Source organism: Mytilus edulis, chromosome 13 (genome assembly GCF_963676685.1).
Source record: "Mytilus edulis chromosome 13, xbMytEdul2.2, whole genome shotgun sequence".
Lineage (NCBI taxonomy): Eukaryota > Metazoa > Mollusca > Bivalvia > Mytilida > Mytilidae > Mytilus > Mytilus edulis.
This window is the reverse complement of record NC_092356.1, coordinates 66,215,160-66,240,899: the sequence shown is the minus strand read 5'-3', so window position 1 is coordinate 66,240,899 and position 25,740 is coordinate 66,215,160. Positions and strand designations below refer to the sequence as shown.

The 25,740-nt window shown below is 31.6% G+C and overlaps 1 protein-coding gene across 2 annotated transcripts in view; it reads right to left on the bottom strand.

Moving 5' to 3' along the window:
- LOC139500621 (E3 ubiquitin-protein ligase TRIM45-like) overlaps positions 1-18,479 on the bottom strand; it is a 32,594-nt gene extending 14,115 nt beyond the window's left edge. Inside the window, exons 1-4 of one of the 2 annotated variants that reach the window (XM_071289372.1) lie at positions 17,264-18,139; positions 15,105-15,206; positions 6,017-6,105; positions 5,107-5,161 (exon numbers count right to left, since the gene is read on the bottom strand). In XM_071289372.1, the coding sequence (XP_071145473.1) occupies positions 6,096-6,105; positions 15,105-15,206; positions 17,264-18,066 (915 nt within the window). In that variant the 5' untranslated portion in view covers positions 18,067-18,139 and the 3' untranslated portion in view covers positions 5,107-5,161; positions 6,017-6,095. Of the gene's footprint in view, positions 1-4,800; positions 5,162-6,016; positions 6,106-15,104; positions 15,207-17,263 lie in introns of those variants that run through there. The other variant, XM_071289371.1, reaches the window with a different exon arrangement.
- Positions 18,480-25,740: the final 7,261 nt, after the last annotated feature.

Sequence of the window (25,740 nt, the reverse complement as noted above, 5' to 3'; positions counted from 1 at the left end):
TTTTCGGTTATTATCTTGAAAGTTATTATTGTTGAAGACTAACTGTAAATAGCAAAAAATATAAGCGAAGTAAGATAAGAAAATAAGTTTATTTGACCAAATTGTTAATTGACCCCTGCAGGAGTTAAAATCCTTGAAAGACATTTTTTTCTAATTTGTTCATCTATTTTGCTCACTTTAATAAATCTAATACTTTGAAACTGCTGGATCGATTTTTTCCAAACTCGAGCTAAATAAATACAGAGTATCTAGTATAAATTATGTATTTTATTCCCTTGTCTTGATTGATTGATTGATTGTTTGGTATTTTAACGCCACTTTTAAGCGGCACTTTGAGGCTATTTTGTATAAAATCGAACATGCATTAATTTGATTTTGATGAAAATATGACAGATAACAAGAACATTTAAATGGCATTTTTTTAAGCCACTTATAACTATATATATAAATATATTGAAAAGCACAAATAATCATCGATGAAAAATTTAAGCCATATTACAAGTGAGCGATTCATGATTGTGAGAGCCTTTGTTTAAATTTGGTTCATTTATATGTTTTGCAGTATTCAGGTGACGTCCGTTTTCGCTGAAACTGTATATTTTTTGTATAGGATTCAGTTACAGTCCACCTCACGGTGCTGGAAATACTCGCTGTTTTTGGTGGCCTTGTGCTATTTTCTGTTCCTTTGCTGGTTGATGTCTTTTTGACACATTCCAAGTTTCCATAATCAATTGTATTGCAGTTCGAGAATATTGAATAAAGTTAAGTAGAAAAAAGAATAATTTTTAAGCGTAGAAAACGTTGGAATAGTAATTAAGTTGTATGAATGAAGTCACGTATATACAATTGATAAACTGGTTCGAATGGACATTAATGTGTGACGTTGCTGTAGTGTAACAAGAGACGTCATTGTGTAATATTTTCGATTATCAGGTACTGTCAATAATACAGAAATGCATCAGATAATTAAGCAATTATCAAGCGAAAATATACAAATTGCCGATCAAAAGGCGATGGGAGACTAGACTGGTACAGTATGTACATGTAGCCAATGCAACAAGTGTGCATTGTTATTTAAAAAAATGGACCAACTTGGATAACGATGTGTCGTTTCTTTAAGCACCCAGTATAATGTTGTTGTGTTTTTAAAATTTAGTCGGTTGATATCTTACCAAAATGCACAAATGATTCTTCAAATTATTACTAATTAAAATAATATTTTTAAATACCATTTATATTGGCTTACTTTGATATTTGTTCTTGTTTTTCTTTAAGGTGGTCTTTCAGTGCATCCATTCCTTCTGTGAGTCTGACAACTGTCTTTTCATGCTCTTTTAGTCTGTACATATATGTAAAATTTATCAATTAACATGTTAAATATTTTACATATATGTATATACATGTTCCTTCATCCTGTCGAGATGTAGATATTCACTAATACAAATATATGTATACAGATGCTTTTTTTTTTGTGAAGCCCAGGTGGTCGTGTGGTCTTGCGGGACCATGTTATTGTTGGGTTGACGTTTAGACGAGTTATATATATATATATATATATTCAACTCGTCTAAACATCAACCTAACAATGTTAGATCTGTAAATTTGCTTTCGCAAATGTTTTGTTCTTCCCTCGCCGGGATTCGAACCCATGCTACTGAGATATCGTGACACCAAATCGCCTGCACTGTAGCCGTCCCGCTAGACCACACGACCACCTGGGCTTCACAAAAATAAAGCTTTCGGTGGTCGTGTGTTACCTTTCCTCGTCAGTTTTAATCTAGCTAGATTGTTGGGTTGATGTTTAGACGAGTTGTATATACATATATATATATATATACAGGGGTCGAATTTAAGCAGGAACAGTTAACTGAAAAATCTACTGGTCCGGCTCCAAATAAAGAAGTTCTGCAAAAATGACATTTATTTGACAAACACAAATATAAATTACATTTTTTTTGGTCAAATTCATAAACATTATTCCGATATTCCTTTTGAATGTTTTTATTCTTTTGTGCGGTGTTTCAACTCCCATCAAAATTTTCTACATTTTGTGGTGTCTTGTGACACTTACACGAGACCCTTGGTACCCGCCAGTGCCGAATAATTGATTTTGCAGGTATTTCTTTGTAAACAAACCTTGATTATGATGCAATCTGCGATTTTTATCGAAAAATTGCTACTGGTCATTCGGAGTCCTATTTGTGTGTTGCAACAGAAATCAATAAACAGATGACAAAAAGGTATATTTGACAATTTAACAAACTCTTAAACCCGTTGATTTAATATAACTAGCCAGTCAAGTCAATCAAAACAATCAACATGGCTGACACCAACTCATATGAAAATAAACGCCAGCATACATAGAAACGGACTATTTGATAACAACTGCAATATTTTAAAAACTAATGAGGGGTTGAACCTAGTTTTATAACTACACAAACCTTGCGCTTAAAAGCCACGACGTGGTAGAAATACGGTATAAATTAATACAGGAACACCAAAGACAGAGAAAGACATAAATAAATAGTATTATAATACATGTTAACATTTAAATACAGAACAACAAAGAACACATAAAATTAACTTACGACATTACACAATTACAATATATGTTACCACGTAGATAAAGCCCTAAAACAACATTATTACTGTGTGTAAATCACGCTTCATAAACAGCTTGATAAATTAATTAGGTATTGATATGTATTGGAAACTTGAAATATACCCCCACAACACTTAATTAAAATGAAATTTAGCATAATCATAGTTCTGTTCTATGTTCAAAGTGCTCCAAGAAATATCTTTTCAAATTATCATTTTTTTCCAACAATGAAGGCCGGAATTAAACAAAGGGTAAAATCACAAAAACACTGAACTCCGATCGGAATTCAAAACGGAAAGTCCCTAATAAAATTGCAAAATCTAAGATTAGATAATACTGTCATATTTCTGACTTGGCACAGGTTTTTTAGTCATTGTTTGTCGTAGAATAAAGTACTTAGATGTAAACAGCAATAATGTTCAGCAAAGAAATATCTACAAATAAGTCAACATGGTCAAAATGGTCAGTTGACCCCTTAAGAAGTTATTGCCCTTTATAGTAAATTTTTCACAATTTTTCGTTATTTTTGTAATCTTTTACAAAAGTCTCTTCTCTGAAACTACTGAGACAAATTTAAGCAAACTTGTCCACAATCATCATGAGGTTATCTAGTTTGAAAAATGTGTCCACTGATCCCACCCGTTAACCAAGATGCTTAAAATAGTACATAGGATAAAATGCAGTTTTTGGCTAATATCTCTGAAACCAAAGCATTTAAAGCAAATCTGACGGTGATAAAATTGTTTATTAGGCCAAGATCTATCTACCCTGAAATTTTTAGACTAATCAAGCTACCGTTTTAGGGTTGCTACCCCTGAATTGGTAATTTAAAGAAAATATTACAGCTTTTTGGTTATGATCTTGAATATTATTATAGAAAGAGACAAACTGTAAACAGCAATAAAGTACACCAAAGTAAGACCTACAAATAAGTCTGATGATCAAAATGGTCAACTGACCCCTTAAGGAGTTATTGTCCTTTTTAGTCAAATGTCAAATATTGCATTCTAGCTAACTGCTCCTGATTTCTATAACGACAAGAACTGTTATTATTCATGGTCACAGAGATGCTTTACTTAACGTTATTTAACTTTGACTTTTCCTGTAGTACCTAAGCTTTTGATTTATTAAATTTAATCACGGGAAACAACTATTAGCAAGTTAGAATAAATTCTATCTGACAGATTACCAAAAGATCAATTCGTTTGTAGCACTGTTCAAGAAAAATTTAGATCTTGTTTAAGACAAGTGATTCTCACAGAAGTTAGACCTTATCAAAATCCTATTTCAGTGGCAATTAAGGAGGTATATTTCTAAAAATGAGGCAACGGAAGCTTTATCCTTGTTTCTTGAATACAATTCTGAGGCGTATATTAAAGGGACCTAATCAGAAAATTGGGATTGCTAATGGAAAGAACATTACAAATGTATCTGAGTGCGAAATTAAATAATCATATGTTTGACAGGTATCTTAATGAACTCAGTGATAAAAGGCATACATTCCATTCCTTTATCGATGTCGAAAATTAATCTAAAAAAGTTTTCAACCAAATTCAACAAATAATTCAACATAAAATTCCAGCGTACTAGTCGTTTGTTTCTCGGTATAGCATAGGCGGTAATGTACCTTTTTTTGTATGAAATTATGTCAAGCGTGTGTATATAATGATTCGTCAAAAGCTGATCCTTGTCAAATAATATTGCTTTTCTATCTCAGGAAAAGGTTACTCAAGCTGTATTTTGCAAAACGTCAGGATTTTTCTGTTATGTCCTCAATACTCTTCAACTTCGTACGTTGACCTTTTTGACTTTTTTTTATTCAAAACGTCACTGATGAGACGCGAATACAAATTTTCAACCATGGTATCTATGATGAATTTATTTGTGAGTGGATTTAAATAAGAACTAACGTATTTATTATTCTTTTTCAGGAAAATCGTAGTAGTACGATTTACAAACACAAACACTTTGATTGAAGCCCTAATTGCAGTCAACACATCATATATATCGTAAAAGTCAGTATGGAAAGACGACCGGAAGAAGAGAATGATAGAGAAAAATATTCTTTTCACCCCTAACTGTGGACATTTAAAGCCTTAATTGTATAGGTTTTTTTGTTTGTAGTTGCGACAGCTAAATATAATGCGAGTGAATTATTAGTTTTGCATTATTTGAGATCCAAACGAACCAAAATAAACAAAATCAAATGATGAAATAAGTAATGCAAAAGTGGAAGAATGCAAAATTCTACGTATAAATCATCCAATTTCGATTTTTTTTTGTAAGCTTAATTTTTAATGAGTGGTTTTCGTATTAGAACACTAACCCTGTCCCTTTACATTATTAGGAACGTTTACCTGTCTTAAAACAAAAATATATCATATATAGATATAGGAAGGTGTGGTCTGATTGTCAATCAGACAACTTTAATTAAGAAAATGAACATACAAAATGAATTACTTTGAGATTTCTTGTACTTTTCTCTCTTTTATTTCCGTTTTCAGTTTGCCGTTTTCCTCTACTAGTTCATTCTTCTTTTCTTTTAATTCTCGAGCTAATCTAAAAAAATACAATCAAAATATGACGTAAAAACTATTTTGAACTGATTCATGTGAAGACAAAAAACTGTCAACCAGTTCACAGTGGGTAAGGTTGTCTGTGCTGGTGATGCGGCCCTGACTGGTGCTGATGATCATTGACAATATGTAAACCAAGACGAAAATAATGATTTTTGACGTTTTCTCTCATAAAAAATGAAAGAAAACAGTTGAAATTTCTTAATTTGTTTCTTATGAGTTCATAGGCAAACCATTAAAAATGTGACCCTCTTAACTGTTTCAGTAAGCATAACACAAAATGGCTCATTTTCAGAAAATCTAGAACTAAAATATTAAAACAAAAATTATCCTGGAGTCCGCTTTCTATACCAAAATCCTCAAGACAATCAATAATTTCTGAAAAAAAAACATTCCAATTTATCAATATTTTGCATTTTCTCAGTTTATTCATGTCCTGATACTGTACCGGTGGGTCCTGTGATTGTGATGGTTGGTCCTGATACGGCGCTGGTGATTTTGGATTAAAAGTTTGTCATATTTGACACAGATGTTACAGAATCAATAAAATTTGGTAGATAATTATATTTAATCGGATATATGACTCCTATTTTTACTTTTGGTTATTACATAAAAGGCCAACACCTTCCGTCTAATATCAGATGAAAATATATTTAAACAGAAAAGTTGTATTTAAGATATTTAATAAATGCCCTTAAATTGATGATTCTCTTCATAACATGTTAACTAAAACAATTCAAAAGGTGCTTCGAGTAAAGCGACATTTATAACGACATTAAAGGTTTGACTGGTTTATATCAGTTAGATATAACAGGTTAGATGATCTAACAACTGCTACCTCTAATGTCTTCCTTGTAAAAATACTCTGTCTCGAATACATTTCTACTGGATGAAAACAAACGACCTAGACTTTCTTTTCAAACATGACTGAAAAATAAAAACCAGAATGGAACAAGATGTGAACAATTGCAATTCAAAGTATGACATTCAACAACGAGCAAAAAACATAAAAAATACTAGATATGAAATGGAAACGATTAAAAAATGAATACCTTTGGTCTGATTTTAACTCGTGACAACTTTGAACAAAGAGACAAATATGACAGAAAGCAACCATCGACAACTACTTGTTTTGGGCACTCTTGACATGGCTTAACATATAAAAAGAAGATGTCGATGTTTGCCAATGACAACTTTCCAAAAAAGACACTGCTGTCTTTCATAATTATATTCATATACATATATAAATAAACAAACTAAAGGCTGCAACTGATATTTTTGCATTTAATCTGATTCGTTATAACAAGAATATTTGTGCTGAATGGAAACTGTGTGGGTCAAAATTTTTGGTAGCACTCCACAGTTAGATGTGTAGTTTCGCATTTTGGCCCCTGTGCAATTTTTATATATGAGAGCTAGTGTGCAATAAAATTCATTTTTTGAATAGCTGAGTATAAAAATAGCCTTCATATTGGGTTTATATGAACATCAAGATTATGTAACGTCTGTAATATAGGCTGATTTCTGTATGACAGTCCATATTTGCATGCATGTCCATACCATACGTTGGTCTGGCAATTCTTGTAATGTTTTTTTTCCAACTTTTTATCGCACGAACTTTGGGATTAGATTTTACGAAGAAATGAGGCAAAAGACACTCATTTTTTATTTGACCATTATGAAGAATAATGTCAACAGTTTCTAAAAAGGTATCACTCAAAGGCATTGAAATTCTAGTTTAGTCCAAATTTTGGGGGATATGTGACATGTTCAACAACTTTTTGCAATATTTTAGGGTAAATAAATGCAAAATGTTACCATGGATACACATAAACGGAATTATATTTTACCCTTTTAACTTTTGAAAACAAATCTATGGAAGATACTAATCACATACATATGCACTTGTACAACACAAACAGTTAGATTAATGTATTAGAAATCCAGAAAAAGGAGATGATAAAACATTTTGTTGCTCATTTTTAATTTTATTTTCTAACTGTGGAGTGCTACCTTATGGCACATTAGAAAGCACAGAAATGCACTTTTTAAGATAAACTTTACCACACATCTTTAGTCTTTTATATTCTTGTTTTAGTTGTAAAAGTAAAAAATCTGATAGGATTGTAATTCATGTTTATTTTATTGTTTACTGTCCTTAGCAACCAAATATACACATTTTGACACTTAGTTCCGTTGCGGTCTTAAATTTGTACCACATTATTAGCTACGCCCTTGTTACCAAAGATTGCGCTTTATATGATATCCTCAGAATGTATCGCTTTATATTTTTGAATGCAAATAAGTCAAATAATCATTTTTAGCAGGATTTTATATTATAATTTGGTTTTAATTAAATTTAATAATGCCAGTACTGTTATATATACCCTGATTGAGAGCTTCTAAAAAGTAAAATCACAAAAATACTGAACTCAGAGGAAAATCAATTCGGAAAGTCCATAACCACATGGCAAAATCAAATAACAAAACGCATCAAAAACGAATGGACAAGAACTGTCATATTCCTGACTTGGTACAGGCATTTTCAAATGTAGAAAATGGTGGATTGAACCTGGTTTTATAGCTAGCTAAACCTCTCACTTGTATGACAGTCGCATCAAATTTCATTATAATGTCACCGATGCGTGAACAAAACAAACAATAGGTAAAAATGTCACAAATATGGGTACAGCAGTCAACATTGTGTTATCATCTTAATCACTATAAAAACAACAAATGTAACGAAGAAGCACAAAAAGGCATACATCCAATTAACATCCTCATTTTGATTATATTATACGATTTTATTTGTCTATGTAAATTGCAACCATCAAGGAAGGAGGGTTTTGAGTACTGGTGTAAAATTGCGCGTTTGAAATTCGCACAGGTTGACATGAAATAATTTTGTCGTTCAAAGTATGACGTGTTGCATAAATACAGTCACGCAAAATAGATATAACAAAAACTGACTTGACAGTAAAAGTAATAAAAATAAATAAAATAATAGTGTGGTTCAAAGTATGACGGGATAACCAAGGTGAGGTATGCTATTTACAGCAAAATTGACCTATGAGTGCTTTCAAATACCTAAACATTGTATATTTTTTCCTCTTTGAAGGTAATTTAATGATTTTAAACAAAAAAAGGGAAAAGTTTTAGAATTTACCCCAAAGATGAGACAGATTTGAAGTTTGTCACTATGATCCAGCATTTATTTTTAAACACTTTTTTGTTTTGTTTCAACATCAACTGCTAACCTTAATAAAATCTTTATTACTGAACCAATCTTAAAAACTATAGTACCATTGCAAGCGTAACAGCTAGTTTAACACAGAAAATATACTAAAAATGGAGGCAAAAAGGGGGGGGGCGTTAACCTTAAGATAGCACTCTACAGTTAGATGTGTAGTTTCGCATTTTGACCCCTGTGGAATTTTTAAATATGAGAGCTAGTGTGCAATAAAATTCATTTTTGGATAGCTGAGTATTAGAATAGCCTTCGTATTGGGTTTATATGAACATAGAGAGTAAGTAATGTCTGTAATATAGGCTGTTTTCTGTATGACAGTCCGTATATTTACATGCATGTCCATACCATACATTGGTCCGGAAATTATTGTGAAACAATTTCAACTTTTTATCGCACGAACTTTGTGATTAGATTTTACAACTAAATGAGACGAGAGACACCCATGTTTTATTTGACCATTAGGAAGAATGATGGCAACAGTTTCTTCAAAGGTATCACTCAAAGGTATTGAAATTCTAGTTTGATCAAAATTTTGGTGGATATATGACATGTTCATCCCCCGTTTTGTAATATTTTAGGGTAAATAAATGCAGAATGTTGCCATTGATACACATAAAAGGATTTATTTTTCACCCTTTTAACTTTCGAAACCAAATCTATGGAAGATACTGATTACATACATATGCACATGTACAACACAAACAGTTAGGTTAATGTATTAAAATCCAGGAATAAGAGATGATAAAACATTTTGTGGCTCATTTTTAATTTTATTTTCTAACTATGGAGTGCTACCTTATCATTACTTATAAATGTTGCTTTATAATTTAAGATTTTTTTTGCATCTTATACACTTGTTTATATTCAATTGGTAGCATGAAGCTACACGATATTTTATTTTGTTAAATCAAAGGCACATTAAACAAAACAACCGATTTCGGTAGATGCAAATGCTTCTTGATTTTTAATTTGCACAAGCATAAAATCAACTGAAAAAAATACAAACACGAAAGGATAAAATATTGATCTTAATTTGCATTCCTGAAACCCCTCACCCCGATAACAGTTTTTTGTTTGGAGGGGGTCTAAAATGGGCAATTATCTTATCGTAAAGAGACAGTCGAGTACGCATTGTACTTTTAAGGCGTGTTTGAGCTGATTGTTTTGTCCTGGAAACGCATAAATAAAAAGAAAATGATTTTCCTGGCTCAAGTTTTGACTTTTATACAATATTAAAAGGCTACATGTTAATATAATAATACTAAGAATTTACTGTATCAAATAGGTGAAGTGAAATACCTTATTAACGAGTCATTACAACAGGGAAGGTGTGTTTGACACACAAAACTTAAAAGCTTCGTGATATTACCAGTATTTAAATAAAAGTGTATTTCTTAGTCTGTATTTTTTCCCGTTCACTCAATTAAAAAGAAGGTATATTTTTTTTATTCTTGAAATAAATTTAAATATAGAAAAGTATGAGACATTGTTCACTCCCTCTACCAAAATTCGTTATCATAAATCATTGACAATAGACTTTATTTTGGAATTATAAAATGCAATACTAAAATTTTTTATTTCTGTTACTGTTATCTTGGTTATCTCTTCTTCATTCTCTGACAAATTCGCCTGATTGATTGTGCCTGATTTATACAAAACATGTTTAATCCCGACGCATTTTAGCGCCTGGACCAAGTCAGGAGCCTCTTGCAATTGATAGTCTTGTTATTTATTTATTTTTTTTTTAATTTTAGTTCATTTATATGTTATGAAGTTGAGTGGGACGTCCATTTTCATTGAACTAGATTACATTTTATTTAAGGGCCAGCTGAAGCCCGCCTCTCGGTGGGGTATTTTTTCGCTGTGTTGAAGACCCATTAGTGGCCGTCAGCTGTTATCTGCTCTTTGGTCAGGTTTTTGTCTCTGACACATTCCCACTTTCTATTCTCAAGTTTATTAAAAAAAAGACCTTTGATCTATATTTATGATCTCCATTATGCAAAACCTTTTACATGTTGATGTGGGTCATTGTTGAAGGTCGTACGATGACTTATGGTTATCAACACATACTTCCTTTGGTTTCTTATGTAAATTTTTTCCATAGACAAACAAACCACATCATCGTTTTTTTATAGGTATTGTATATTTTACACCGTATCTTGGTGATCAGGCAAAAGGATCGTAATCCCGAAAATCGTGAACAAATTTTCTAATCTTAAAAGGGGACAAGAGGGGTGTCATTAACAGGTCAATAAATAAGATTACAGTTAATTTAAAATATTAACTGATAACAGCATTTTAAATCATCTTTAATGATTGTTTGTCTGTTTTTGTTTTTCATTTTTAGCCATGGCGTTGTCAGTTTATTTTCGATCTATGAGTTTGACTGTCCCTCTGGTATCTTTCTTCCCTCTTTTACAGTCGTCATTGAAAATTACAAATACAAAATTCGTTCATTGTTGGAATATGCAACAATTATTTATATCAGCTTTAATCTAAATGCGAGAAACGCAATGTTCGCCGAGCTTTCTCCTTTTTCGTAGCGAGTACAATCATGTTTTATTTTCCTACAATGTACAGTACACACTAATGGTTTAGCAGCAATTTATAATTCACACATAAAAACATGTATCTCAATTTTACCGACGTTACCTTCCATAAAGGTCGACAGCATTTTAACGGAAATCGCAGAGTAAACTGCCACAAAAACGATGATTCAAATGTATCAGTTCGCTTCAAAAAGAAGCAGGATAAGTATGCATATACTGTTTTGTATTTATACAGTAAAATGGTCGACTGTAAGATACAAGTCCTTCTTCCAGCTTCAGCCGACAAAGAATGGTTAGGTTTAAACAATTACGAGTACAATGTAAGTCATTGAGATTTGGTATAAAAAATTGGCAGTTTTTAAAATTTAGTGTTAAAAGGTTCTAACGCAATTATCTCGATAATGCTGAAGATAAAACATTGTTTATTTACATGAATATGTCCTTATCAAACAGTTTGAGAAATAATTTCTTTAAAATGTACAATTATTATTTAGAAATAACTTTTGATCAGTATCGTCATCAGTATTGTTTAATTAATGACTTTCTCTCGACTCTTTCATAAAAAGAGTGAATTTTCTTTTGTTTTCGTTCACTTGGAAATGAGAGGTGCAGCTAGATATAAAACCACGTTTTATCGACCATTTTCTACATAAGAAAATGCCTGTATCAAATAAGAAATATTACATTTTTTATTCACTCGTTTGATGTGTTTAAAATTTAAAGCTTAAAATTAAACCATTCAATGAGGGACTTTCCGTTTTGAAAAGGTTCTCGGAGATTAGTTTTTTTGTAAATTCATTTTTTGAAAATTTCTTTACCGAAATACATGTGCATAGTAATGATATTTCCGAACATTGTAGGCGAGTGACTTATTTCAAAAAGACGATTAGTTAACGACTTTAATACACCCACTTAACACACGGCTGTATTATATATCATTCGAAAGCTAATAACCTGTACTTTCTGTTTTGCCCGGTCGTAAAAAAATCGTACGGTGCATTTTCTGTTAAATCAAGGTCAAAGGTCATGAATAAACATTCCAATTTTTACGATTACTAAACAAAAAGCCATTTTCTAATTCTTGTACCATAAAATTTTCGAAAAGATCATATGAACTTTATGGAACATGATGCATTATTTCCAAATCAAACAAAACATAAGAGGTTAGATGATAAATTTCAATTTCATAAATCCTAGAAAAATGAAAAATTGTTCAAAAAGCAAAATATATCTTGGGGAATCGATATTTGTATGCTAAAAAAATAGATAAATGTATATGTTTTAGGTCAAGGAATATTTGTTTTGTAATTTTAAGATGCAATTATTAATTATTGTTCATAGAACAGCCTTGTATTGAAGTGTTTGTAGTTGCCCAAAAATCTGACATCTGCAAATAGTGATCATTTTGTTATTCTATGTTAAGATAGCACATCGCTTATTGTCAATATCAGGGAGGAGAATGATTTTCCATAATAAAAGAAGGGGTATTTAAAGTTCGAAAAGAATATGTACGAGCTAATTGTGGTAAAAATATGTTTTTTACGAAATCAAACTTATTTACTTTTTGTAATCATGTTTAAATGCAAACATGACTTTGCGACTGAATCGTAGGCAACATTGAAATAAGTAACCTTGTAAAAACACTTTCTTGTCCAAAGCGGGATGTAAACGAACTAAATAGAATTCTGCTGCTTCTTATTTAGTTTAAAATCGTGTTAGTCATATTAAATGTGTTTAGAAGTTTAATTGCTTTAATTGTTTGAATAAAAGATGCTTTGATCATTTTCAACATAAGCTTTTAAAATACAAAGGCAGGTCATTGTGTATGTAAAACACTATAAGCAGTTGTGAAATAAAAAAATGAAAAAGTTGAATACCCTTCCTGACCTCATAAGATCATTCGCTGTTTTAGGCAGTGATCGTTTTCATGGTGTGCTGTGTTTTGTGGACTGTTGTTTGTCTCTTGGACTTTAATTTAATTTTGTTCATTGTTTTAATAAAGTTTATTTGATTCATGGTTTGAGATGTTGATTGTCCTTTTGGTATTATTTTACTTTGACGACATTAACTTGCAGTAATGAAAGCCGGGCAAAAAACGAACAAGACAAGCAACAGTATACAAAACCCAACATATAAAACTACAGATTGAGTAACACAAACCCTCCAAAAATATTTGTGGTGAACTCAGGGGCTCCCAAAGGGTAAGCAGATCATGTTCCACATGTGACACCCGTCTTGTGGCTATGTAATTCCTAACTCGGTGCCAAGCCTTATTCGGTAGGTGACAATCAAGGCAGAGATGACGGTATTTTGGTTACGTCGTTTGGAACTTATCAGTCGTCATCTGGCGAAATAGATATTTCATAATTGTCAACCAACTAGTAGTTGCGTCCATAAAATGTTCTACGGGATAATTTCAATTTTGCATTTGAACTCGGTTTAAAACCATATTCGAACCACCATTTTCTTCAAATGTCCTGTACCAAGTCAGGCATATGACAGTTGGTATCCATTAATCTCTTTCTTTGTATGTTGGCGTTTGTTTTTGAAGCAGTTCAGTGTTTCTGTTATATCGTTGTGTTCTTCCTCTTATAGTTGATGCAATTTTCCTGGTTTTGGTTTGTGACCCGGATTTGTTTCAGTTACTAGTAAATCGATTGATGACTATTGAATAGCGGTAAACTATAGTTGCCTTTATTTAATATCTTCATTGTGAGCAGTTACGCACGTTCACGAAAATCGTGAAAGTAAATGCAAGCTCTGAAATATTGTATCAACTTGGAGATATATACTCCACAAGAAGATTCCGCGAAATCGCGTTACAATTGGCAAGTGTTTAAATAAAAAGGTTTATTTAATTTCGCGGGCAGTACGTCGACTGAGCATGCAGGGACAAATTAAGGAAATACAAAACCCTACATTTATACGTCATATCATAAATATTTCGGACTTGTTATTGTTTCAGAGGATTTTCAATGACATCGGTCTCCTCCTTTAGTAGTATAGATATGCAGCCGTTGCTATAATATTGCTATATAGAAATGAAAACTTTATAATTTGGTAGTAAGGAGTGTTTTTATGGGTTGATTTATGCTCTTCTCTTTTGTCGTAAAACTTGTTTAGATGTAAGCATACTTTTAGGAAATTTATGATGTCAAAAACTTCTTTGATAGTCATTACAGGGTTTTACTTAGTTCTAAGTGATTAGCAGTTGCATCAGATAGAAAAAATTGGGTTTTCACACATTTTGTTAACTTTTGCTCGAATTTCAGGAAACATGTGCTGTCTAGCAAAAAAACGCTTTAAATATTTATATATGCATATGATAAATGTCTGTTAATGTCTCTGTTAAAAGTTTAAATTGTTTGCATATATGAATTTAGTGTACAAAAGTCATACTATGCAATCAAGATGAAATCTTAGAAAATATGTACTTATTCGTCCTTGACCTTTGATCTTGATTTGACGGAAATTGCACCGTACAATTTCTTTACGACCGGGCAAAACAGAGAGTACAGATGTGTAGCTTTCAAATGATGTATAATTTAGCCGTGTGTTAGGTAGGTGCATTAAAAATTAAATTTTATGGTTAAAGTCACTCGCTTATTTTGGCCGAGAAGGATGGAGACCTTTTAAAATATCCAATAATGTTCAGAGCTTTATGATTTTCAGATTTGAACATTTTTGATATTAAATCAAAAATATGGATTGCAAATTTCCTCCATACTGAAATCATTTAGAAAAGGTCATCAAAAGTTACTGAAAATTAACAGTTTTCCCTTGCTATCACATTTGAGTGAAAATTATGATCGTAACTCTTATATGACACAAGTTTATGAACTGTATGAGCCGCTTGCAGACTTAACTAGTATGTAAGATTGAGCAAAATATTTCGAAATGCAATTTTGTATTGTTAGATAAAAAAAATATCAACTTGGATTATGATGCGACGTTTCTATAGGCACTCAATATAATGTAGCTATAGGTTGTAAATGAAAGCGGTTTAAATTAGATTGTTTTAAAATTTATTCAGACGGAAATTATATTTTCAAAAACACACATGAATTTTTGATTCAATATTAATTAAGACTACTTAGTAAAATCGAACACCTGTTAGTATGGCTTACTTTGATAGATCATCCAGTTGTTCTTGTTTTTCTTTCAATTCACCCGTTAGTACACCAATGCCTTCTGTAAGTCTGACCACTTCCTTTTCCTGCTCTTTCAGTCTGTACATAAAACAAATAGTTAAATTTATCAAGTGACTTGTTACAGATTCTAATCTATGACATATACACATGTTACTTTATACTTAATATTGTGGTATTTTCCTAGTTAAAATTACTACGAGCATTCTTGTAGTTGTTTGATATGACACTGTTTTCGTTGTTATTTATTACTTTTATTTATTTAGTTACTTTTTTGTATTTTGATATTTAGTAGATTATTTTTTTTCTTCTCGATAACCTTTTCTGTTGTTTTTTTTTTCGTCCTAGTAAACACATCGTAACTACTAAAATAGATAATTACTGTTATCACGGAAGATATGAAACTATGTTTTTTTTTTAATCTTCATATAAATTTGTTTCTTTCTAAGATTTTAAGACGTCATTCTCATTAACTTGTCGGTAAACTGGCCCTTGACTCTAACATGACTGTGTGTGTGTCTCTTGTTATATATAGTATCAACATCTCATTTAGATACCTTTGTAGAATATAATATTTACCGATACTGTAATAGGTCTTCCTTTACAAATGTACCTTAACGATTGGGCGTTTTTGATAGATAAATGTATTGCATCTTTAATAATATGGCATTTATTAAATAAATTGTATAACTTTCATTTTAAATAGTAAAACGAAATAAGAGAGAGACTTTTCAAGTTTACAATATTACACGCAAGCAAACGAGATATGCAACCTTTTCATCTGCTGCAGACTCCCGACTTGCGAAATTGAACGAAGTATTATTGATACTTTAATATTCGGTATTCAAGTACTTATGGTTAATTTAATCAATATTTGTCAAATTTATAACTGTCCTGTAATTAAGGATTTTAAATCATTTTTCTTTATCTTTATATTTTATTGCACTTGCGAACTCGTACAATATAATTTATTGCTAAGACGTAAGTTTTCTTCATAAGGTTTTGAAGTATGTATTGATGTTTATGACTTGCACTTAAGTATTAAACTATATCATGCATTTATTAAACATTTTGAAATCTTACTTGTAGAGTGTGTCAATTATTTTTCTTTATCAAACGAGTTTTTCTTGCTGTCATGACATGCTGTTATAGATTTGCAGCTGTATTGAATTAATCATCCTAAGCTTAAAAGAAATCGATCGGAATAAGTATGGCTGAAATCATTCTAACTAAGCGTTTTTGACAGGTGAACAGTGGAAGTATAGGTCTATGAATGTGATGTTGGCGAAATGAAGAGGAATTCGGTTTTGAAGGTTTCATATTTAGACTTGTACCTCGATTTTGTAATAAGTGGTAATTTTTTGGTATCAGAATTTAAAAACGGGACGATTATAATTTGACACTGTCAATTTTCTACACTTTAGTTCAAATATTCCAAATTAACATGCATATGGGATATGTATGTTCTCATATAGTATTCAAGACTGCAGATAATACTGAAATTTTTTTGTGTCAATATCACAAATAATACATGATGGTCTTGAACATATATTATAAGTACCAAGTCAGGAATGTGACAGTTATTTCTTATTCGATAGATGTGTTTGATCATTTGGTTATAACATTGGAAAAGGGAGTTCCCGTTTTCTATTTTCATTATAGTTCGGTATTTTTAATAATTTGACTTTTCAAAAAGGGTCTTTCAGTTTTGAATTTTCTTTGGAGTTTGTTAGTTTTGTTATCTTACTTTTTACCATGGTTTGCATTATAGATCTTACCGTATGTGCTTTCGCTATACGGATTGCTACTCCCCTCTCCTGATACAAGTAGTTTCAGCATAACCTTCGTCTCACTATTGTGGATTTCTTTTACCCCCTTTTGGATCCAAACAGGGTCAGTGGCAAACAATATATCTCATATCATTTATAACCTCGGATTGATTTAAAAAGAAAACAATTTCTATCTCTTTCTTGATCGGCATTTTACCAAACAAATTAAAAAAAAGTTTTTTTAAGGGTATCTATACCTTGGTTAAGATTATAAAAATGTTCATTTTGGATATTAGTTAGGATTAAATTTCGGGCACCTGGTCATAATGGAAAAACTAAGTAAGAGATAATATATCTGTTATCACTTACTTCATTTGGAATTTTTCGTCAATTTCGTCAATGACGAATTTCGTAAGTTTTTTCTGATTGAAACTTTCGATTCGACGAGGGGCTACTAGCGGATCGTCAGTTTCCTCGTTATTCATTTGGACATCTGTTTGTAGAGCTTTCCATTCCGTGAGAAATGTACTATCATGCGTTTCTTTCAAAAGATTTTCAAACTTCAATAAACGAATCGCTGTTTCATCATGACGTCTTCTAAAGAACACCCTTTTTCTACCTAAATCCTCATTTTCGATGTCTTTAAAGTCAGAAGCAGTGGTCAAGGGTATAAGTTTATGTCTATCAACTATCATATGTAGATCGTCAACAGTTTCCTCGACCTTCTTAACATATGACAGACAATCAGCCTGTATTTGAATGGATTGTTCTGTATCGATTGTCTCTAGTTTCTTTTTGACTATATCCACTTTCGTTTTCAACTGTTGCACAATTTGGTTAACGTTATGACGACGGGCATCTGCGACATTCTTTATTTTTTCTGTTTTATGTTCATTATGAGTACTTGTCATGCATTCCGCGCAAGTAAGACACTCACATTTACAACAATAAAAAACAAATGTGTCCTTATGAGTTTCACAAACAGGGTGTGGTCTGAAAACGCAATTCCCCTCCTGATGAATATTCATTACTGCATGATCCTTGTATTTTGGAAATTTATCATGAATTGTCTGTTTACAATCAATGCACAAAAATTGTTTACACACTTTGCAGTACAATGTTGCCTCTTCTTTGCAGGAAAATTCACACGTTTGTGCCATAATTTGAGCCATTTCAGTAAGATCGTACTCTGCAATGCCTTTACTGTTTGAAAATGGCGTATCATACAATATATATGACGTCTTTATCTGTGCACTTTAAATGTAATTTAACGCGCTGCTGGACAGCTATAACAATAAACAAATACATTTATTGATATACCATGCATTACTTGGTATGTGTCACATACTAGTAGATATATATGAATTCAAATACTGCAATGGTTCGTTGAGTTTCATAGCATAATGTCAATACTGTTATGGCACACTGGTGATGTTATATATATACATATATACAAGTCTGAATTGAAAACTACGTTCACTATTTATAACAATAACAGTATGTGACAATTTAAATGTCTAAAATACAAGATGGTTTCGGAAAGTAAAGTAATGAAGCTAAAAATAGAAATTATTTTACCTATCCTATTTATAGGTCTGAAAATAACTTTGTGTTTATCTGAGTCACGATATATAGAACAGGTTCTCACAGCTTTAAATAGATCGTTTAAAGTATTAAAAATTAACATAATTTAATACTATAATAAAACCATAAAACCTTCACATTTGTTCACTAAATTGTCAAGGTTTAGCGAGAAAAAAAAACACTTTAGGTTTTTTATTTAGTTTTATTAACCATGTTAACAGATTTACGACATTTAAATGGCACAAGAAATCCATTTATCAAAAGATATGAAAAGCAAACTAACAATGAATTCCGTGGCATCCAACTTCATAAACTAGGCACTACAAATTCGAGAGGAGTGTCTTTCTTTATTAACAAATCACTTGATTCTTAATTAATTAGTGAACTTTGTGATAAAAAGGGAGAATTTTCATAATCAATATGGAAATACAAGATAAGATGTTAACCTTATTAAAGTTGTATGCACCTAATGAAGTTCATGCACGAAACCAATTTTATCAAAGAGCAAGTTACTTAACTGAAGAACACACTTTTTGTGCTTTATTATTAGGGGGAGATATGAATGATCTACTCTCAACTTTAGATACAAAGCATAATGAACTACATACAAAGTTTTAAAAGCCAATCACTGGTTGAAAACAGTTAATTAAAACACACAAACTGATAGATAGTTATCAAGGGTAACAGGATTATAATTTAATACGCAAGACGCGCGTTTTGTCTACATAATACTTATCAGTGACGCTCAGATCAAGATAGTAATAAAGCCAAATAAGTACAAAGTTGAAGAACTTTGCCTACCCAAAATTCAAAAAAGTTGTGCCAAATAAGTTTTTCGATAAATAAAAAAATTTGTAAACAGGATATTTAAAAAAAGGATCATTTAATGATATATTTTGATACGCCAGACGCGCATTTCGTCGACATAAGACTCATCAGTGACGTTCAGATAATTATAGTTTAAAAGCCAAACAAGTACAAAGACATTTGGAGAGAAGTAAATGAAGATAAAAAAAAACAATATATATGGAAAAGGAAAAATTCGGCAAATAAAGCTAATAAAATAGACTTTTATTTATAATATGCACACAAGGACGCATAAAAACTGTACCTGCTGATATATTCAGGCTAGCAAGAATTTCATTCACAGACCACCTACCTATTTTGTTTAAATAAGACTTTTATGTAACCAATCATGGTAATGGGATATTTTAAAATGAATAAAGTATATAAGCTGATACTCAGTACAATAACCTAATAAATACGTTAATTGAAAAGTACGAACAACATTTAAGAATGTCCTGATTAAGTGCTAAAAACTGACATCAGAGAGTCTACTATCCAATACTGTAAATCTAAAGCAAAAGAAAGGAAAAATAATATTTAAGTAATGGAAAACAAACTAAAGATTAGAAATGAAAGATTAGACCAATTGCCTAATAGAGAAAAATAATTATCTTTTTAATCAGATAAAAAAAAATTAGAAGAGATATTCTCTTTAAAAGACGAAGGAGCCCAAGTTAGATCAAGAATAAAATGGATCGAGGAAGGGGAAAAAATGCTATTCTTGCAAAGGATAGGCAGGCTAAACAATATATTTATATATTATTGACTAAAAACGGCGAGGTTAATGTTAGCAATATCCTTTAACTCTACTTTCCGCTATATAGATGATGTTCTTTCATTAAACAATTCATAATTTGGTGACTATGTGGAACGCATCTATCCCATCGAGCTAGAGATAAAGGATACTATAGATACAGTTAAGTCGGCTTCATATCTTGACTTACATCTAGAAATTGACAATGAGGGTCGGCTGAAAACAAAACTTTACGACAAAAGAGATGATTATAGCTTCCTTGTGAGCAGCAACCCTCTATCAAGAACATCATGATATGAACTGCAAGCACGGGAATATCGTATCAATTGGGAGATATATACCCCGTATACAGGTGCTGCTGGAATGTTGCTACTTAAAAATGAAAAGTTCACAATTGGAAAGCTGAATTCATCTCTTTTGTCGTAAAGTTTTGTTTTCAACCGACTCTCATTGTCAATTTCTAGATGTAAGTCAAGATATGACGCCGACTTAACTGTAAAATTATTTGTTGTTTTTAGTTTTGCTCTGTGCTCAAGAAATGGATTTCCAACTTCTTATTAAAGTTTATATTTTTCCTTAGTTCCTACACCCATGTTGCAGGTTTTGTGGAGGACTAGATGCTATAAAAAACATGTCTAACCCTGTCACTTCTATTTTGTGGCTATCCAGACAAGCATATTAAAGTAATTCAATGTTTGTTGTTAGTTGATGCATGTCATAATTGTTTTGACAGGTCTACTAAATACAGTTACTGTAACAGTAAAATATATAGTATAAGTTTTGTGAATTGTTGTAAATTGTTTGGTGACTTTATGCAATTGTAATCAACAATACACAGTATCACTATTTTTCCTAAGCTGCTTATATGCTTATATGGAGTTGTTTTCTTTCAGAATAAAAGGTCATTCTTTCGAATAATTAATCTGGACAATACCATGTTTCAAGGAAATATGCTCCAAGGCATAAAATAATGACCTGTAATTTGGGGAGGGTATAAGATTACCACTTGATTATCTGTAAAGAAATTGTATAGCTTATCAAACGAAAATTTTCTGAATTGTTCATTCGATTCGATTTAAATTGTTGAAAATTTTTTTACTTTTCCGACACAAGAGTCATTACAAATTAAAACAAAACATCAACATATCCCCCTTTCCATGAACTAAGTACAATAAATTACTTACAAAGTGACTTGTATTTTTCATACACCTCTTTCGGATGGTTACAAATAATTCGTGTCTTACTTCATTCAGTTACAGTAATATTTGTATTGTGCATTGATAATGCTTTCAAAGGTTTGTATATAGATTAATATTGAGTTTTATTTCACATTCTACATGAGACGTAGGGCCTATAAACACCAGCACGCATTAAAAAGTAATATCGTACTTTAGTGTGGTCGGTAATAAAGGATGCAAAATTTTGCAAATCTTTAGAAACAAAAACAAAATGTGGACGGTATATAAGACAGATAATACATATCTTAAGGTTTTTCTTGTGAAACACATCTCGGGGTGTCAGGGTGACCAAGGAAAGACCTCCGTACTAGGGCGGTTTTTCACATATTTCATTTGATTAATCCTGACACTCCTCGGTGCGTTCTAAGACAAAACTTAAAATATGCATTATCTATAACATAAAATCTTAAATTAAAAACATTCAAACCAGTTGAAGCTATCTTTGATTTGTTTGAAACATTTATTAGACATTCTCTGGTGCCATGGATAACACCAGACCTTAAGCCCCATCACTATTGCTTTCAATCGTTCAAAGTAATTAGAAATGCTAAGGGGGAAAAGTTGTTACATAGCCTAGGATATATGACTCATTTGATTGAACTGGTGCCATTTGTGTCAACTGAGACATCTACACTGTATTTAGTAGCAGCTCGAATATTGCTATACATAAATAGAAAGCTGGTGTTATCAGTCACTAGATAATATGAGTTTTCATGAGACAGACAAATTTCATTTATTAATTGTTGGTAGCTTAACGTCAAGTTGCAAACATATCAAGCATATTCAGGACTACAGGCTAATCTGTATAAAGCTTATATTATATTTTAAGTTTGGTAGAATGAATGCGTTCAACAAAGTCACCAAAACTTGTATTTTTCTTTTTGTTATTGATGACAATAGATAGTAATTTGGTATTTCAATATTGTTAAGCTGATTTTCTCATAAATAATATACAACACGCAGACGAATAGCGGCATATTGTAATTGCTTCCAATTATAAGTCCCCTACCGACGAAGTCAAAGGGGAGTTTAGGTTGGCACTCTGTCTTTCTGTCCGTCTGTCCATCCGTCAGTCCGACAAATTACAATATAGTTGTTTAGTTTTATCTTCTTCATCCTTAAAGATATTAATTTGATATTTAGTGTATTGTTTCCTCGTGACAAGTTACAAGACAAGATCTTTTTCACGATGTTAGCTCTCTTTTTTGTTCAAGTAAAGCCCTTTCCCTAGAACAAAATTGTGGATGAAATAATTATTAGTTGCTAGATTTCTATTCAAAGGGAAATAACTAACTTTTCAACTTTCCCTAGGAATAGATTTTTGATGAAATACCTATCAATAAATAGATTTCGGAAGTTGTTTTTTTTTAAGATCTGAAAAGACATTGTACTAAGATAAATAACAGTTTTTTTATTCCTTTCTTAATGATATTGTTTGAAGAATTGAGTTGAAGGCCTAGATTTGTTTTTTATTTCATGTAGGGTTGCACCATGACAAGTTATAGATCGAGTTAGAATTTCGTTCCCTTACATTGAATTTATTCGGTAGGGGACTATGTACTGCCATTCAATACTCAAAGAATGCTTGTTGATGTTAAACACTCACATTTGACGTTTTATGAATAGAAAAAAGGCTTTATGGACGTTATCCTATAAAAAGTAAAACAATAACCCTCCAAGTGGCTTTCAAAACGATAGGTCTTTCATATAAAGGCAAAAACAAAAGCTCAAACACATCAAACGAATGTAAAACAACTGTCATATTTTTAACTTGGAACAGATATTTCCTTAAGTAGAAAACGATGGATAAAACCTAGTTTATACTAAGCTTATCCTCTCGTTTATATGACATTCGCATAGAAGACCATTATTTTGACAAAAAAGTGTGAGCAAAAAAACCCAAAAAAAACAGACACTTTAAGTAAAAATGTTAAAATGAAATAACGTAACAGCATCCAACATTGTAATATAATCACAATCACTATGAAAAAATAAATAGTAATATCAACAAAGTAAAACAAAATGGTAAATAGACACAACTTTTTGGAATTTCGGGTCCTCAATGCTCTTCAACTTTGTACTTGTTTGGCTTTATAACTTTTTTGGTCTGAGCGTCACTGATGAGTATTAGGTAGACGAAACGCGCGTCTACCGTATTACATTATAATCCTGGTACCTTTGATAACGTTTTAAGATAAACCTCTAAGTAAAACTGAAAGACAAGAACAGAAAATTTGCTCATATCTCAAAACCAAGGTGTGATGTATATTATCGAGTCACGAGAAAATGTTGTATTTGTAAATGTATTATGCTAACTATTTATAAAGTAGATGTAATATGCAATTATAGAATTTTCTCAAGTACGATCGATAAATAATTTGACAAATCTTTATTTACACATGTATGATATTTCATTTTGTATTCAGTATTTACACGATTGTTTCTATAGCCTTAAGAAAACATTAAAATCCTGTATCATACATGTTATTTAAAATATCAATCGTTTCGATTGATATAGCATTCGGGAAACTTCTTTTGACATCAATCCATAATGTCGGGAAATTCTTTCTACAAGAAAGGACAAGGTTCACCTATGGCCTAAAATGGCATAAAATACCAACTTTATCATTAACCTCCAACAAGTTCATTAATGAATCTTTTTCAAAAATCGTAATGCTGAATAAATTTGTTCGTGCAAAATGTTTTGCCATTTTTATTTCACGTGCAGCCGTGAAAAAGGTTCGTTATTCACAGTGTTTCATTAAATCGGTAAAAAGATCAACGTGCAAGATATTTGTAACTGTTCGTTCATCGTGAAATGTCAATTTTATTTCGTGTTCTTCCGTGCAGATACCTCTCCTCTTTTACGGCCCTCTTCAAAGTTGCAGTTGTAATTATAATTGATATAGTTTAGGTACATACTTGGGACACAAAATAGGTTTATCAATTGACAATGATAGTTGTTATTGAATTGTAATATCAATGTATATAACACACATAAACACACACAACTTACATGAATTGCAATTTTTAAAACAGTTATATATATATAAAGTCATGCACAGTCAACACAGAATATAAAGATAAGATGTTTTATTTTTGCAGAAATCTTTTCGGATGTGTCGAGTGCTGACAACGTTTTAAAAATAAAAAAAAAACACGTTCAATTCATGTTTACAGCACAGGGTCGATACCTCTACTGCCTGACTATTAGCCATAGAGAATTTTATCAGCTTAGCAGTCATTGTGTCGATACTGACACGATTAAGAACAGATTATCGGTTGATTTATTGGAAAAGTTTATGTTTCAACACCTTCATATAAAATGGATTTTTGATTGATTTGGTTTTTCATTAACCACTTTGTCATAAAGCTCTTTAACAGTTTCGGATCTTATGAATCGTTTGCTTTCACATATTCGTCTTTATATCAGAAAAGCTCACCAGGGCGTGAAATTTTAAAAGTGTTACGTTCATATTTGTACAGTACTGAGCTAGTCTGAGAAATATACAATCTCACAAGTTATAGTAATTTTGGTAAAACTGTTATCAACTAATTCTGATGAATAAACTTATGCTTTTACAGAGTCGCGATTCTGTTTAAGGATATTTATGGCACCCTCAACGGAGTTGGGGTGACATATTGTTATTGTTCGTTTCTTTTTTTCTTATATTTATTCTTCCACACTTTTTTGTCCATGCTATTTCTCAGAATTGGCTTGGACAATATTGATAGAACTATACCATAATGAGGACCACTATATGAAATTGTGCAATCGGGGTATGGCATCATCAAGATGGCTGCCGTTGCCATGGAAACTGATAAAATGTGAAAAAAATGCAAATTCTAAATCTTTCATTATAAGACCTAGCTGGATGAAACTTTATGGTAATGTTGGCAGTGGTGCTCTGAGGTACCAGCAGTACTTAGCTTCTGCAAAATGGATGCCATTGCCATGGAAACTGGAGAAAAGTTTAACATTGACCCTAAGGGAAAAAACATCAAAGCAGCATTTTCTTAAGGAATATCAGACCAAACTCAAAGAAACATCATGAATTTGCAACATGGCATAAGTCAATCTTGCAATTGTTGTTGGAATTTTCGAAATGGACACTGTTACCATGGAAACAGCAAAAATTTCCAAAAATTTCCAAATGGTCCAAACTTAATGAATCTTGCTATATATGGTAACTGACAATTGGAGATAAGACTTTGGACCTTAGAATTTCCAAAATGGCCGCAATTACCATGGAAACTGCAAAAATGTTAAAAATTTAAAAAATGTCCAAATTTGATGAAAATTTACAAAGAAATACATTCTTATGTCTTTATGTGCATTCACTGTTTAAACTTTCAAAAAGGCTGCAATTTAGAGGCAATGTGGGAAGGGTGCCATCCGCTATTGCTTGCAATGGCAAATCTAG